This window comes from Pinus tabuliformis, chromosome 1_2, assembly GCF_031772625.1.
Source record: "Pinus tabuliformis cultivar Carrire ecotype Pingquan chromosome 1_2, CPIR1, whole genome shotgun sequence".
Classification (NCBI taxonomy): domain Eukaryota; kingdom Viridiplantae; phylum Streptophyta; class Pinopsida; order Pinales; family Pinaceae; genus Pinus; species Pinus tabuliformis.
The window spans coordinates 326,376,036-326,392,873 of record NC_142298.1 but is presented as its reverse complement, the minus strand read 5'-3'; the positions used below and the strand labels follow the sequence as shown (position 1 = coordinate 326,392,873).

The 16,838-nt window shown below is 39.5% G+C and overlaps 1 protein-coding gene across 1 annotated transcript in view; it reads left to right on the top strand.

Annotated features, from left to right (window-relative positions):
- LOC149205700 (CBBY-like protein) overlaps nt 1-16,838 on the top strand; it is a 327,551-nt gene that overhangs the window by 58,417 nt on the left and 252,296 nt on the right. The window contains exon 4 of the mRNA XM_089393530.1: nt 598-664. Coding sequence (XP_089249656.1) covers nt 598-664 — 67 coding nt within the window. The remainder of the gene's footprint in view (nt 1-597; nt 665-16,838) is intronic.

The following is a 16,838-nucleotide window of genomic DNA, read 5'->3' as shown; positions in this document are numbered from 1 at the left end:
ATGCAATGTTTGGGTAATCCATATTGGCTTCTTGCATACTAGAGTACAAGGTGATGAATGTCCATCTCCAATCTCACCTCATCCATGCTTGAATCAAGTCATCTCTGACCTTTGAATCAACTTTTGGAGAAACAACCTCTTCACTCCTCTCAATCTTCAAAGGAGAACCTTATGAACTAGAGGACCTCGCATCCTCATCAAACTTCATATATTGGCTCACAATAGTCTCCTGCTATGTTGGAATATTGTCTTGTAAGTTGTAGAAGTATCATTATATTGCCTACATTTGGTTAAAAATGTGTATTATCATCTGAATCCTATGCACTTGTTCTTCATCACCATATTCAAGTATTTGGGAGTAATTAATGAACAAATATGCACTATAAAACAATTTTTCCCGGCTTTAGATATTATAAAGCAAATTCCAAGCCACCATTGCAATAGTGTTCCATAAAATAAATGTGAATAGTTTAATCTTCTATAAATAGGTACAATGAACAATATATTTTTTTTGGCTGTAAACTAGAAAATAAGTGTTTTAAATTTTTAGAAATAACAACTTGATTATCTAAGAGTTTTATTGTGCTTACTTCACAGGTTAATTGATGAGGCATTGGAGAAAGGGGTCAAAGTTGCCATATGTAGTACTTCAAATGAGAAGGCAGTATGTATGCCAATGATTTAACATTCTTTAACTAATTTTTTGGATTTAAGTACACTATAACAATAACATGGATACCGAGTTAATCTCAAGAAAACATACTTAAATGCTAATAGTAATGATAATAATAACAATAATGAAGATTTACATACGAGACATTGCAACGAAAAAAACTTAAAAGTTCTTTTGTATGCAAAAGCTATCCTATAATTTCCTAGGAGTATTCAAGAATCCAATTTCTTTGTTTTCCTACATATTTCTTTTTGATCTTAAAGGTCATTCACGATGTTAGTGTTAATGTTTTTTAACCCAAAACAACATGATAAACACTTGATAAACTAGATATAGACAGGAAGCACAACTCCCAAGTAGTAATAATGATAACTTTCATGGTAAAGCTAAGATATTATGTTGATAATAATGATAATAATAACAATAATGAAGATTTACATATGAGATATTGCAACAAAAACAACTTAGAAATTCTTTTGTATGCAAAAGCTATCCTATAATTTCCTAGGAGTATTCAAGAATCCAATTTCTTTGTTTTCTTACATATTAATTTTTGATCTTAAAGGTCATTCAAGATGTTGGTGTTAATTTTTTTTAACCCAAAACAACACGATAAATACTTGAAACACTAGATATAGACATGAAGCACAACTCCCAAGTAGTAATAATGATAAGTTTCATGGTAATGCCAAGATATTAGGATAATATCCGATAACCCCAAATATACTCATATACAGCGGTACTCTGCTAATTTTCATAATGATGACTATAACAACCTCCTATATATACTAATTCTCACACCTTATGTAATGTCCCCATTTTTATTTTCCTCCATAGTACAGCCAGGGAGGATTTCCAGGGCAAGGGATGGCCAGGTTAGTGGAGCGGATTTATGTCATCAGGGATTTCGATGGAGTTTTGAGGAGTTTTTATGGGATCTGATGGCATTCGCTTGATATAATTCATCATCTGCGTAGTTTGCCTTTCGTTCCGTCACATTTCGACAACTTTCAAAAATTAGCATTATTATGGGGCCTAAATTAATTATGTTCGAGGTGGCATTCCGAGGAGATTAATTGATGTAACACCTTAGTGTAATAGCTCATTGGAACCGGAACGAGAAGATCTACAGGATGGGATGCCGAGAAGTGACTTCTGGTGGCTGAAGAGAGTATGGTGGGTGATTTACCATTTTTAATTGGTGGGTGATTTACCATTTTCCTTAATTAAAAATGACTTTAATTAGTCATTTAATTAAGGAAAAATAATTAATTAGAGGAAATGGGCCAAAAGTGACTTAAGTGAAATAAAATAAAATTAAAAGTTCACTTAAGATAAAGTCAATGGAGGAGCTTCTAGAATAATAATAAAATAATAAAATAAGATGCTTCTAGAGGCTTGGAGATCTATCCATCAGAGCTATAAAAGAGGAGGAGGAGGTCATTTGTGTTGATTTGTGGTAGCATCGGATGTGCTCTAGCCATGAAAATTGGTGGAGAGGCTAAAGCACATGAGATATCCAAGACCCAGAAATGGTTTGGGGAAATTCCACCCGATTAGAGAGATATTAAAATAATTAATATTTTTAATAGAGTTCCTAAGTCTAAACTTAGGAAAATTAAAATATTAATGGGTATTAATATAAAATTGGGTGAGAATGTTCTAAATGACATGGATCAAGCAAAATCTAATAGAGACTTAATCTCGGCCGTTGAAGACTCAACAAAAAAAGTATAAGAGGAGGCTTGAGGGTCAGTGGGAGATACACCAAGATTGATCAGTCAGTTCGATTTTTCTGGAGTGGGTTTTGCTGAGAAAATTCGAACAAGTGATCTGTTGCAGCGAGAGGAAGTGAGTAAATAGGAGAGAGGCAGAGATAGTTTCAGAGGGTCAGCGCAGTGACTGAAGAGGCTGATGCAGAGGCAGCAGGAACCACGCAGAGGCAGCTAGAGACTGCGTAGAGGCTGAGGGACCTACGTGGGTGATGCAGAAGGCCAGAAAGCTGACGCAGAGAGGCCGAAGGTTGATGCAGAGGGTTCTAGAGCTAAGCTGAGGCTAGCAGGGCTAACACAGAGCTTTGGAGAAACGCTGGAAGGATTTTTGTGGGGCAGACTTGCTGAATATCTGTCTCCGAGAAGAGGTATTACTGTCATGTAAAAATCTTTGTTGAGTGAGCCAGAGAGAGGTAGAAGAGGTAGAAGAGAGGGCCAGCGCAGAGGCAGAGAGAGGTAGAAGAGGCTCACGAAGAGCCACGTCATTGTACTAAGCTAGGTAGGCTTGACGCAGTTGGCCAGAGGAGTGATTCAACCTTTGTCGAGATTGCGCAGAGCTGGAAGGCTCAGTTTCTTTAGTTGTCGGGGTTTAGGGAGCTGTGAGCAGATTGTGGAGCTGGTGGGGTGTTGTTTCTGTCAGAGCAGAACAATACTAATGGGACAGAACCAAGGTAGAGGGAGTCGTTGCCTTGAAGGATTTCTAGCCAAGAAATCCAGATCCGAGTTGCAGTTGCAAAGAGGATTGGAGAGGAGCGGTTCGACATTTGGTGGGAAGATTTGCAGCAGGGAAATCAGGACTTAGAAGGATATTTCTAGGAGGGAAGTCGAATCTCAGAGGGAGTCTAGAAGAGGAGTGGAGATGAAAATGAACGGATTGAGGGATCAGGACAGGTTGGACGAGGCCTCCTACTTTGTCATCTGGAAGGCCAGGATCCTGTCAGTCCTGGATAGACATCGCATCAAGGGCTTCGCCTTGAGAACCGTGGCTCTTCCAGTAGACTCAGTTGATAATGAGAAGTACGAGGATGCAATGGCGAAGGCAAAGTGCATAATCCTTGATGAGGTCAAGGATCATGTCGTACCACATATTACCAAAAAGAACACGACAAAGAAGATGTGGGATACTTTGACGACATTGTATCAGGGCACTTCTGTGCAGCGGAAGATGCTATTAGAGAATCAACTGTGGTCATATCAGATGCAGAAGGGGGAGCGGATAGATCTATACCCCCACAGATTGCAGGAGATTCAACACCAACTTACTTCCATAGGGGCCACACCGGATCAGGAGTTCATGGTGAGGACTGCCCTGAATGCAGTCTCCGAGGAGTGGGAGACATTTGTCCAAGGCATTTTGGGCAGAGCTACTCTTCCAGGATGGGAAGAGATGTGGGCAACTCTTCGCCAAGAAGAGATTAGACGGTTGACCAAGGCGGGGAGTAGCAGCAAAGGAGGTTGAATCAAGAAAGAGGAGGAGGAGGATGCGGCTCTGGCATCTGCGGGACAACAAGGGAAGAGGAAGAAGAAGGACATCTCCAAGGTGAAGTGCTTCCATTGTGGGGAGATGGGTCATTATGCAACCCAGTGTCCCAGGAAGAAGAATAAAGGAGAGGCTTTTGACTCCAAGGCAGCTCTGGCTAAGGCGGAGAAAGAAGTCGAGACTGATGACGATTGTGCCATGAGTGCTCATGCACCTCTAGAGAAGAGGTGGGGAGACATCGAGCTGTAGTCAGGAGGACTACAAAATATGAGGGGCAGGATCCTTGAGGTGCCCAAACTCTTGGATTATATCCAGCTACGGGAGCCTCGAATGACAGTAGGAGGATGACGGATGTCGGGAAGAAGCAAGATGCAATGGAGTGACAAGGAAGTGCTAGAGTGCAGAGGTCTGTAGCAGCGCAGAGGCAGCAAAGGGAGCATAGGTAGCTTCAGCGTCAGGGGGCTTCCAGCTTGACAAGGATGTCAGAATTTGGGTAGATCAGTTACTTACTTCTCGGTAGTTGAGTTGCATATGCAGCAGTTAGCAGTGGCAGTGCTATGGGCAACATTTGAGAGAGAGTTGCAGTGCAGATGCAATGTTGGGAGGAAGCACCAACTGCAGCACAGATGTAGAGGGAGATGTAGTACAGATGTAGCAGTGGCAGTGGTAGAGCCATGGTCAGCAGTACAGGAAGCAATAGTGCAGTGGATGTAGGGTAGTAGGCCCAACATCAGCACAGGTACTGGTGCGGAAGGATCAATGTGATGTTCAGTGGTGGAACATTACTAGAGCACATTCCTCGCTAAGAGGGAGTGTTGATTTGTGGTAGCATCGGATGTGCTCTAGCCATGAAAATTGGTGGAGAGGCTAAAGCACATGAGATATCCAAGACCCAGAATGGTTTGGGGAAATTTCACCCGATTAGAGAGATATTAAAATAATTAATATTTTTAATAGTGTTCCTAAGTAACTTAGGAAAATTAAAATATTAATGGGTATTAATATAAAACTGGGTGAGAATGTTTTAAATGACATGGATCAAGCCAAATCTAATCTTAGCCATTGATTAGAGGCTTAATGTCGGCTGTTGAAAACTCAACAGAAAAAGTATAAGAGGAGGCTTGAGGGTCAGTTGGAGATACACCAAGATTGATCAGTCAGGTCGATTTTTCTGGAGCGGGGCTTGCTGAGAAAATTTGAACAAGTGATCTATTGCAGCGAGGGGCAGTGAGTACATAAGAGAGAGGCAGAGATAATGCCAAAGGGTTAGCGCAATGACTGAAGAGGCTGACGCAAAGGCAGCTAGAGACTGCGTAGAGGCTAAGGGGCCTGCGTGGGTGACACAGAAGGCCAGAAAGCTGGCGTAGAGAGGCAGAAGGTTGACGCAGAGGGTTCTAGAGCTAAGCTGAGGCTAGCAGGGCTGACACAGAGCCTTGGAGAAGCGTCAGAAGGATTTTTGTGGGGTAGACTTATTGAATATCTGTCTCTGAGAAGAGGTATTACAGCCGTGTAAAAATCTCTGTTGGGTGAGCCAGTTTGGCACCCTAGTTGTACTCAATAAATCTGCATAATAATAAAACCCTCAGAACTGCGGCACCGTTTTTCCTGCATTGGGTTTTTCCAGGACGATTGTCCAAAAATAATGGTGTCCCTTGTGTGTTTGTCTAGTATTTCGTTGCTGATATGTATATGAGTTAAGGCTGTATTTGTGTTTATTTTCAGTATTTATATGTATAAATAACTTGTTAATGGAATAAACAAGTAGGTGAAATAAACCAGATAATGCAGTAGGAATTTTTGACGTGTCAGACTTAGAAATTTCAACAATTTGGAGACATCTTGGATTGGTGATTTCTTCTTGTGGAGATGTTTGAGAACTCGGTTTTCTACTTCAACAGTAGCCCCAAGACGGAAACCCTCGGGTGATCTTAGTGAGTGTGGATGAAAACCCACCTCATCTCCTTGGTGGATTCAACCAGAATTCACACGTTGCAGCATAGAAGAAGAAATTATTTTAATGTTAATGAGGCTTAAGATAGCTTATGGGATAGATTGCTTCTTCATCTGTTTGATGTATTCCAGCCCTTTTTCTGTGAAGCTTCAAAATAAATGCTCCCAGCTTCTCGACAAACTCCTCGCTAAATAGATTATCCCAAGAGCTAGCTGCCAGCATATCTGCATAACTTTCCTTGTTGTCTTTGAAAGCCTCACATTCTAAAATGAATTTTTTTTTTGTTTCCACTTTTTTAGAAGAACAAAAAATGCTACTCTTTCCTCCCACACTTCTTTTGGCCTTTTCCAGCGCCCTGTTTCACAACGGAGTTGATGATAATTAGTCCTTAATTGAGCAATAAGAATTTTGGCTCTCCAAGAGATATTGGCCTCTATGTATGCTTTTGGTTGATGACTATGAGTGGGATTAAACACTTCAATATAGTACTTTTTCTTTCTTCCTAGCTTCTTATCCCAAGTACGCTTGTGGAACTTTTCTATAACAAAAGCTTTTATCTCTTTGTTTTTTATGGGACACGTGTTCAAGCAAATACCCCATTTACTAAACCATTTGTTATTTTGTTGCATCCAAGTTTTTTTGCTCTTGCACAATCTATCATTAAATACAACCTTAGGCCATCTACCCTCTTCCATTTGTTCAATTTTTTTTAAATACCTTATGCCTCGCACCATTGCAATTGCTTCAATAGGAGCAGTCCCTGTTTCACTTAACAAGATAGCATAAGGAACTGCACAGTCTGCACTTTTAATCTTGAATTGGTTTGTAATCAAACGCTTCTGAATTTTCTCAATTTGTCTCCACTACATGTCGGATGTACTGCTGGCCCATAGTTCATAACCATAGATAATCACCAGAATCACTAGAATCCCAAAAAGAGTTTGAGTGGTTTTCTAGTCCCATAACTCCGCGTCTCTACACCTATTTTGAAAAGCATAAAATGCTTTCCAACCCCCCAAAGTTCTTTTCTTTCTACAACCTTTCCAGCTTAGATTTTTGTTGAAGTCGATTCCGAGGTATTTGTAATCCACAACTTCTTCTAGAATGTTGCCTTCGAAGTAGAATTTATGTTGTTTATGTTTTCTTTTCTTAGATAAAACCACTACTTCCGTTTTGCTGATATTGACTTGCATCCCCACACTTCTACAAAAATGATCAAGGGATAGTAAGTGCTCTTGCAAACCAAGAGCCGATTTAGCAATCAGAATAAGGTCATCTGCATACAAAAGAAGCCTTATAACAAACTTGCCCAAATAGATACCATCACCCCCTTGTGAATTTAACCACTCCTCAAGCTTGTCGATATATAAACCAAAAAGGGTAGGAGACAGTGGGCAACCTTGCTTGACCCTGATATCGCTTCTAAAACTTTTATAAATGCCTGTTGAAGTTCTAATTTTGACTTTCACCTCTTCATACATCCTATGCACAACTGCTTTCAAATGTTTAGGAACCCCAAGTTCCTCCATTATGTGCCAAAGCTTATCCCTAGGAACTGAGTCAAATGCTTTTCTGAAATCAACAAAGCCGCAAAAGACTTCTTCCTTTTTCTCCCAAACTTTTTCAATGATGTGCCTTAAAGTTATACAATGATCAACTGTGGAATGTTTAGGTCTAAAACCTGGTTGCCCTTTAGCACGCTTATCTCTTTCTTCTGCCCACTTGCTAATTTTGTTTTCTAGCATGCTTCCAAATAGCTTTGCAAACAAAGGGTTTATCATGATCGTCCTATAATTGGAGGGATTATTGATGTCACCGCTCTTGAAAAGAGGTATTGCCAGATTAGTTTTCCAATTTGTGGGGAGCCCCTGTTGTATGATGTTTTTGAAGATTTTTGTAATGTGAGGTGCAAGAATCTTTGAGCCCCACTTTAGATATTCTGCTTGGAGTTCAGCTAAGTCTTTTGCTTTTCACTCAACTTCTTGATACCCATCTCTACCTCTTGTAACATGAAGAGTTCAATATCAGCGTTGACCAAGGGGGGAGGTTCAACTTTGGGAACCTGCTCATAGAGTTGTCTTGCATAGTCAAACCATTTAGAAGCTGTAATACTATTTCCAGTTTGTATCTTTTTCTGTTGGAGCTCGTTCCAAAATAATTTGGGATTATTTTTCCCAAGGAATATTGATTGGTCAGTTCAGTTTTGGAGGCCTAGTGCAGTATTGGAGCAAATTTCCTTAGTGGCCATTCTCTCAGCCATTTCTAGTTTTTTATGTACTTTTTATTTTTAATAAAATAAGGCCGAGGATTCTGCATATATTTCTTGTCCATTTTAAGTTGTAGTTTATGCTTCGTGGTTTTGTTGTTAATTTCATGGTGAAAATTTGTGAAATTTGATGAATGAATTTTATGGATTAAATTTTGAAGAAATTCTTCCGAAATTTAAGTATTTCTGAGTTAGAATTTCAGTAAAACCCCAAATTTTTCCATTTGGGATATTACAGTGGTATCAGAGCTGGTGTTCCTGCCAGCTTGAGGGTTTTAATTGCAGAAGAAGATTGAGGGGTTATTTTATCTTCCGGAGCTAAATTTTATTGCAAATATTATATCGGTGCTGTAGAAGCCAAATCATCGCTGAATATATATATATATATATATATATATATATATATATATATATTGTTGATCCATTTTTTCGCCTCTTTAATAAGTGACCGACAAATATAAAGCCCAATTTGTTGGGGCCATGAGCATTAAGCTTGGCCGCATTTTATTTGCAAGGCGTGGAGTTTATATTAAGAGGTCGTAAAAAAAAACTGTCAGACATCAGCAATGTGTATCGGTTCAACTACAACATATTTCCATAGAGCAACAGGTTGCTGATATACTCATGAAGGCTCTAGGGAGAGCCAAGTTTGTCTACTTCAAAGAACAAATGGGTATAGTGGAGAACACCTTCCTCGCTAAGAGGGAGTGTTAGTTTTTTATGGATATGGTAGCAACGGACAAGTGTTCTAGCCTTGGAGTGTGTCTAAGAGGTTAAGGAACAAGAGATCTCCAAAACCTAGAAAAGGTTTTGCGAGAAATGACTTGGAGATGCCTTAATCAAATTAATTAGCCATAATTTAATTATTTCATAAGTCTAACTTAGCAAAATTGGTTAATTAAAGTTTATTAATTAAGGAAGTTCAATTTTGCTCTAGAGGCTTCTATTGGTGAAGTCAAATTGATCTGAGCCATCGATCAGGATTAGATCTTGGCCGTTGAGACTCCAATGAGAGATTATAAGAACGTGTTGAAGGGCTTGGAGACCGACATAAGAGAGAGTCAAGTAGTTCGACTTATCCAGTTGCAGGGATTCAACAAGGGTGCAGTTGAAGCTAGGGAAAGCATCAAAGTGAGGGATCAACAAAGATTTGGGAGCAAAGATTCCGAAGGAAGATTTCCTCAGTATTTATAGTGTCCAGGAGATAGGAAAGTGGGAGGTCGAATTACCTGCAAAGGAGGTTGAATCCAACAATGCGAGTTAGCTAGTTCACCCATTGCGAGTTACCAGAAGAGCTCGTTTCAGTCGCCAGTTGTTGGATCGAGGTCCTGGATGCAAAGTAAGTGAGTTTCAGAGGTAGAGGGAGGCTAGATGTCACACCTGGAGGCATTTCTGGGGCTGTACGATTTTATCTGCGAAGACAGTGCACATTTTTGGGTTGCAAAGTGAGTAGCAAGTGGAGTCCGAGTTTGCCAGAGAGGGCTAGATCAATTGTAGAGGGAGACAAGGGTGTCTCTAGTTTATTTTTCTAGTTGAAATTAGTAGTGTTGTCGCGCAAACTGGCACGACAACGCTCAGACCGGGGGCTGTCACTCTGATCCCCGGTCTCTCCGTTTAAGCCTGTCTCCTACGGCTAAGGGGGGTAGACCCTGAGGAAAGATGAAGGCCAACTGCCAAACAGTTGGGCTGGGAGACGAGATGCACGAAAATGGTTTTATTGATTTTGATAGACCAGTGCCTAAATGAGTACTTTCTAGGTGATATAAGAGCATAAATCATAAACAGCAATCACCATTCATCAAATGATCGGAACAAAGCTTTAAATATCCAGCAAAAAAAACACAAAGCTCCTTGAATGACGATATCCAGCAAAACTAAGAGAAATAATTTCGCTTCAAAAAACAGGGAAACCAGATATCTAATTTGGATTCAGATCTCAGCGTTAAAGATATGCAATGATAAACGACTGAATGCGATAAAAGTAATTCTCCACACACAAGAAAGAAATTAATTTTTTTTTTTTTTTTTTTTATTTTATTTTATTTTTTTTTTATTTTTAAAAAAACTAATAATTTTAAATCTAAACTATATTAAAGGTAAGCCAATTAAAATCTAAAAAAAAAAGAAAAGAAAATAAAATCAAACTAAATCTTAAAATCTAAATCATGAAATGCATTTCTCTCTTTTTTTTTTATTTTTTTTATTTGACTTTTAATGCACTAAAAAAAATTAAAATCTAAATGTTAAAGTCTAAGAAGGAACTAACATAAAATCTATATTAAACAAAAACATAAAATCTAATGTCCAACCTACGATTAACACCTTTTATGAAATTATTTATAATACAATTTAAACAAAATAAAAATGAAATGATTCCGGAACCCTAATCTAAAACGTAACTTCAAAAATAGTTATCACGACATGCAAAGGAATGAGCCGTAAGCCAGTACGCTGCACACTGACGGGAATGCAAAATAAACAAAACGGTTCAACGTTGAGATGTATTGTGTGAAGACGAGGTGATACGCAGTTGAAACCACGCCGCAAGAGCCTACGCCTAAGCTGCTGAGCGATAATGAACCAGCCACCGGAGGAAAGAGGAAATCTAGAATACGACGGCAGCAGTAAAACGATTCAAATGCATCTGCACACCCCTTTTCCTGAGCCAAGATTCGTGGGTGCGGTGAGATTCAGCAGGTGTGCAGGACGGATTTCGACAAGCAAGGGGCCGCAGGCCAAAACTCAGAAGGAAAGACCAACTCACGCAAACAGCTGGGCATGAATTCGATGTTAAATGCAAATGGGAGATAAAAAAAAAAACGCTGCAGAGATGTAAATCGATATTGGTAATACATGCAAAAGCACGATCACGACCACCAAATCATGGGGCTCGACAACGGGATGCACAGTCAACAGCAAAAATCGATTTTGAAATTCGTTTGACACACAGAAATTTGCCTGAAGATGGATGACGCAGCTGCAAACTGATTTTCCTTAGATTTCCCAATAAATTACTGAGGAAAATCAAATGTGATTCATGACAGTAGGTCCCTAGCTTCTGAGAGGAGAAATCGATGCATAAATGAGAGAAAAGGACAGCCTTTTGGAGCAAATCGATTTAAGCTTGCTTGGTTTAATGAAATTGCTGAATAAGTTCCACCAGAAATCAAATCATAAGCTACTCAAATCTGAAACCTAAACTGTGTATACATTCACACTTCAATTTTGTTTCAAAACTTTCTCTGTCATATTCAGTGTTGTGCTTGCAGTTTTAAAAGAACAGCAGGGCTTTGAGAATACCTGGGATGGTTTGGAACCTGCAGAACGCACCTTTTCACGCTTGACTTTCCCTCTGGCGCAATGTGTTTTCAGCAGCAGCATGGGCCTTTGAAACCCTGGAAAACAGAAAAACAAGAGCCCGACAGATATATGCAAAACTTCAAAATAAGACCACTTCAAAATTTACCTAGAATTACTAGGAAATTACAGCTCTTGGACAGCCAAATTTAACACTAATTGCAGTAATGTTTTCAAGCTATCAAACATTTGAACTTTACTGTGAAATAAAGAAAATCCCTCATGTAAAACAGGAAATAAACCCTAAAAGATTAACCCAGGGCACAAACAGCTGGGCTCTGCACAGAACAGCTTGTGGGAGTCGGCTGGTTCAGCCCAGAACTTCCCCAAACGCCCACAAATAACCTCCACCTAAAAGTTTCCTGCACACCTCAAGCAAGCATCAGCAAAAAGGGCAAGAAATGCTGCCAGATTTCAAGAGAAAATGGAGATACCTGCCATTTTCCAGAAACCCTACAACATTCAGACCCTAGCACGTGAGCAAGATACCTGTACTCACAATGCTCTGAAAAAAATCAGCTATTTTAACTGTTGAAAACTGAAATATGCAGAAAAGCAAACACCTCACAGCAATTCCAGAGAGTAACACCAGCCAGTTTGAACCCCAAAGTCTTTTTATTAATCAGAAATCAGTTTACAAGAGAGCTTTCAGTACAGACTCACAGATCAGATGAAAAAAAAAATGACCCCCTAAGACCCTACATAAAGGAAATGATCCCAACGGCTAGTTTTGGGTGATCCACAAAAATATTATTATTTTATTGCTTAGGGTTTTTGCTTTATGCCTTTTTTTTTATATGAATTTATTATTTTTATTCATTAAAAAAAAAAAATTTTAAATTTATTTTAAGATGGATCATCAAACCCAGCCGTTGGAATCATCACCTAGCACCTAGGACCTAGGACTCATGAGGGGATTTACAACATTTTCAACCCTCAAGACACATTTCATCATGATTTTTTACAATTTTTACAATTTACATCTCAAAGGGATGAATCCACTTAATACAGACCCTCATAGACCACCCAGATCTGCGAGACAACTATAATCTAGCAGAGTAACACGCTAGGATTCTCCTAAAGTCCTAATGACGAAATGCATCCCGGCTTTGGGGTCGGGTTTGAAGGAAAACTCTGCCGATCCATGGATCGGTGAGACTAAAAACCTCCCGGGACGCAGATTGTCATTAGAAAGTTAGGTCCACCTAGGCAACTTTACATACATGACTCTGATCTGCTTAGATTATTTACAATTCAAACGTGCAGACTGGGTTTACAACAGGAAAAATCAAGCTGTCGATGACTGTAGGCTGGCACGGACATGTCGCTCAGGAGCTACCCTTCTCTGCCAACAGAAAGGAGGTGTACTGCATGGGTAGTTGACCAGTAGTGGTCAACATCTGGCTCTACTTGGGGACACGTTGCTGCACCGGTAGGAATGTGAGAATCCAGAATCTGCATCCATACAACACACAAATAAAAATAAGTAGCGTCCATTCCCAAATCATCATATGCATTAAGTACAGGAAAAAATAAAAGCTCTTCATTTATTGACTAACTAATAACATGAAAAGTAAATCTAATCCTAAAAACAGAAATAAAATGCTGAAAAGACAAGGAATAGGGATAGAAATACAATACAAAAGATGCCCCATGGCATCAGATATCATCTCTGAAGAACAGCTTGAGCATTTGGCCGTTCACTGGTAGATGAAGTGATTCACCATCCAATCTGCTCAAGTGGAATGAGTTTGGTCCAGCTATGTCTCTAATGATGTACGGTCCCAACCACAAGCTGTCAAACTTTTTATGCTTTCCTGGTTTTTCATTTTTGCGATCCCAAAGTAAAACCATATCTCCAACCTGCAAGGATCTAGATCTAGAGCATTTATCAAAGCTTTTCTTAATATTAGATTGATTTTTACATGCAGTTTCAAAAGTTGTCCGACGAGTCTCATCTAACTCCACAATCTGATCTATCCTATTCTGAACAACATCTTTATCAGTGGAAAAATTTTGGAGAAGCTGATAGGCTGGCAATTTTAGGTGCACAGGTAAGGTAACATCCAAGCCATAAACCAATTCAAAGGGAGATTTACCAGTGGATTTCTTCTTAGTAATTCTGTCTGCCCACAAAGCATACTTGATTTTGCTGTCCCAAGACTTCTTGTTATCTCCTACTATTTTCTTGATAATGGTTATGAGATTTTTATTACTTGATTCAGCCAAACCATTACCCTGAGGATAGTAATTCGACGAATGAGATAAGACAATGCCATATTTGAAACAAAAAGATGTAAACTCTGAAGAACTGAAAGCCTTGGCATTGTCAGTAGTGATCTTAGCGGGGACACCAAATCTAGTAATGATATTATTCTCAATGAAATCCATAATCACCTTTTCAGTGGCATTCTTAGCAGGAATGGCTTCGACCCATTTAGTGAAATAATCAGTAGCAGTCAAAATCTAAGAGTAGCCATTGCTAGAATTTTCATGGAACTTCCCTATGAAGTCCAGACCCCAATGCTGAAAAGGTGCCTCTACAATAACAGGTTGTAGAGGAAGGGCAGCAAGCTTCTGTTTCCCAGTGAACAGTTGACAGGCTTGACACGTTCTAACATACTTGTGCACATCAGAAAAAATCGAAGGCCAATAATAGCCAGCTCTCAGGATTTTGTGGGCAGTAGTTCTAGCGGCATAATGACCACCACAAAATCCTGAATGAAATTCGGAGATTAATCTTTTGGACTCAATATCGTCAACACACCTAAGCACTATGCCCTCAGGATTTCTCCATCCAAGGCCATCCTTCATAAGGCAATACTTAGTGGCCTTTAGTCTAATAGCCCTTCTCTTATGAGCGACTAAATGGTTAGGACACGCAAGATTTGTCAAGTAGTAAACTATGTCCTTATACCATTCATGCTCAGCTAACCTTCTTAATTCTGGTGAAGAAAGATCGTCAAGGCAAAACAGACCAAGAGTCTTTTCATTACTTTCAGCTAACATTTGAGCTAAACCTTGGCCTTTGATCAGCTTAGTGGGTCTAATCTCTAAATCATACTCCTGTATCTTAGTAACCCACCTAGCACGAGTCCCTAAGCAATCAGTTTGAGTTAATATGTCTTTAACAGCAGAATGTGGGACGAAAGCGATGATCTTAGAATAACCCACATAAGTTTTAAAATGCTTAAGAGATTTGACTAGGGCATAGGCCTGCTTTTCCATGGTATTGTACTTCAATTCGGAATTTTGAAGTGCTCTACTCATGAAAGCGATAGGCTGCTCATGACCCTCTCTATTCTTTTGAAGTAAGACACCGGCAATGGTATCCTCAGAAGCGAAAGAAAAAATCATGAAATCTTTGGAGTAATCAGGACTAACAAGGACAGGAGCCTTCGCGATAGCAGACTTGATTTCTTGGAAAGCCCTTTTGCCCTCTTCTTGCCAGACAAATTTCACATCCTTCTTCAGAAGACTTTGAATGGGCTTAGCTATTTCCGCATAATTCGGGATAAATCTTCTAATAAAATTTATCTTTCCAAGGAAAGACTGAAGGGACTTGAGGTTATGCGGGAGAGGAATCTTTTGAATTGCTTCAACTCGTTCAGGATCGACCCTGACTCCTTCCTTAGAGATGATATGACCCAGAAGTTTCCCTTCAGTTACCCCAAAGACAGATTTAGCCGGATTCAAAGAAATTCCATATTCTCTACATCTATCGAAAACTTGCCTAAGATGATCTATATGACTGATACCATCTTTAGAGAAAACAGTAAGATCATCTTGATATATTTCGATAATTTTCCCGATCAATCCTTTGAAGGCATAGTCCATGGCCCTCTGGAAAGTAGCTCCAGCGTTTGTTAACCCAAATGGCATTCTGATGTATTCAAAAGTGCCCCATGGTGTTGTGAACGTGGTCTTGTGTCGATCTTCCTTTTTAACCCAAACTTGATTATACCCAGAAAAACCGTCTAGCAATGACATCATTCCAGACCCAGTTACTCTTTGCAACAAAGTTTCCATTTTTGGCAAAGGGTAATTATCCTTCTTGCACGCTAGATTAAGGTTTCTAAAATCGACACAAAGTCTTATTGTACCATTCTTCTTCCTGACAATCACCAAATTCGAACACCATGTCGAATGCCTAGTTTGGGCGATGATTCCTGCTGCAAGCATCTTCGCAAGTTCTTTTTGGACCAGGGGGGCTAACTTAGGATTAATCTGCCTAAGTTTCTGCCGAAAAGGTTTAGCATTTTCGTCCTTTAAGGGAATAGTATGCTCCATAATATCTTCCCTGTAGCCCTTCAACTCATCATAGGAAAAAGCCAAAACATCTCGATATTCACGAAGTAAACCAATTAACTTTTTCCTTTCCTCCAGACTAGTACCTTTACCGATTTTAACCATTTTCGGACTTTCAAAAGTACCAATGTTAACTTCAAGGTACTCGCCTGGGTCCAACTTGTCTTCTTCTCTCAGCTTCGTGGCATCATGCCGATCAAAATATTGCTCTAAGGCAACTACATTTCTGGGAGTGGGATTTATGATATGTCCTTGATCTAAAGACCCATCCTCGCCAGAAACTAGCCGGAAATCCTCAAACTCGTCTAAACTATTGAGAAAACGAACGACTTGCTTTTCATCATTAAAAACTTGCCAATGCTCTGAGTTGTCTGGGACAGATGGTCTGAATATTATCTCCATTTTAATTTTATCGTTGATTAACTCATCAGACAACTAGAAAGTGCTAGCAGCTACGGCAAGTTCATCTACCGAACTATTTAGCTCTCTAGGAATTGCTTCAAGGTTAAGGGCATCGAAATGCTCCATAGTATCCCACACAACATTTCGATAGTTTCTTAATCTCTGATTTCTACACGTGAATTTGTTCTTAAGCTGCATGATAACCAGATCGGAATCCCCTTTTATGCTAAGTAACTTAATCTTCAAGGCTTTGGCCAATTCAAGGCCCAACAATATGGCTTCATACTCAGCGACATTGTTGGTCGCTTCAAATTCTAGACGATAGGCAAACTTGAATATGTGACCCAGGGGAGACTTAAGCACAACTCCAGCACCCTTACCATGACTAGAGAAAGCACCATCGAAATACATATACCAGACTTCATCTTTAAGACTTTTGACCTTTTCATCGGGAAGAGTTATGAAGTTAGACAGGATAGCATAGTTCCCAATGTCAGATTGCTCTTTAATTATTTCGTTATGAGGCTTTTTAGGATTTTCAACATGAAATTTCCTCTCAGGCTCTCTATTTAGTCTAACGAAACCGTCACCGCTAGGAGAAGGAATCATAGCATATGACCAATTCATCT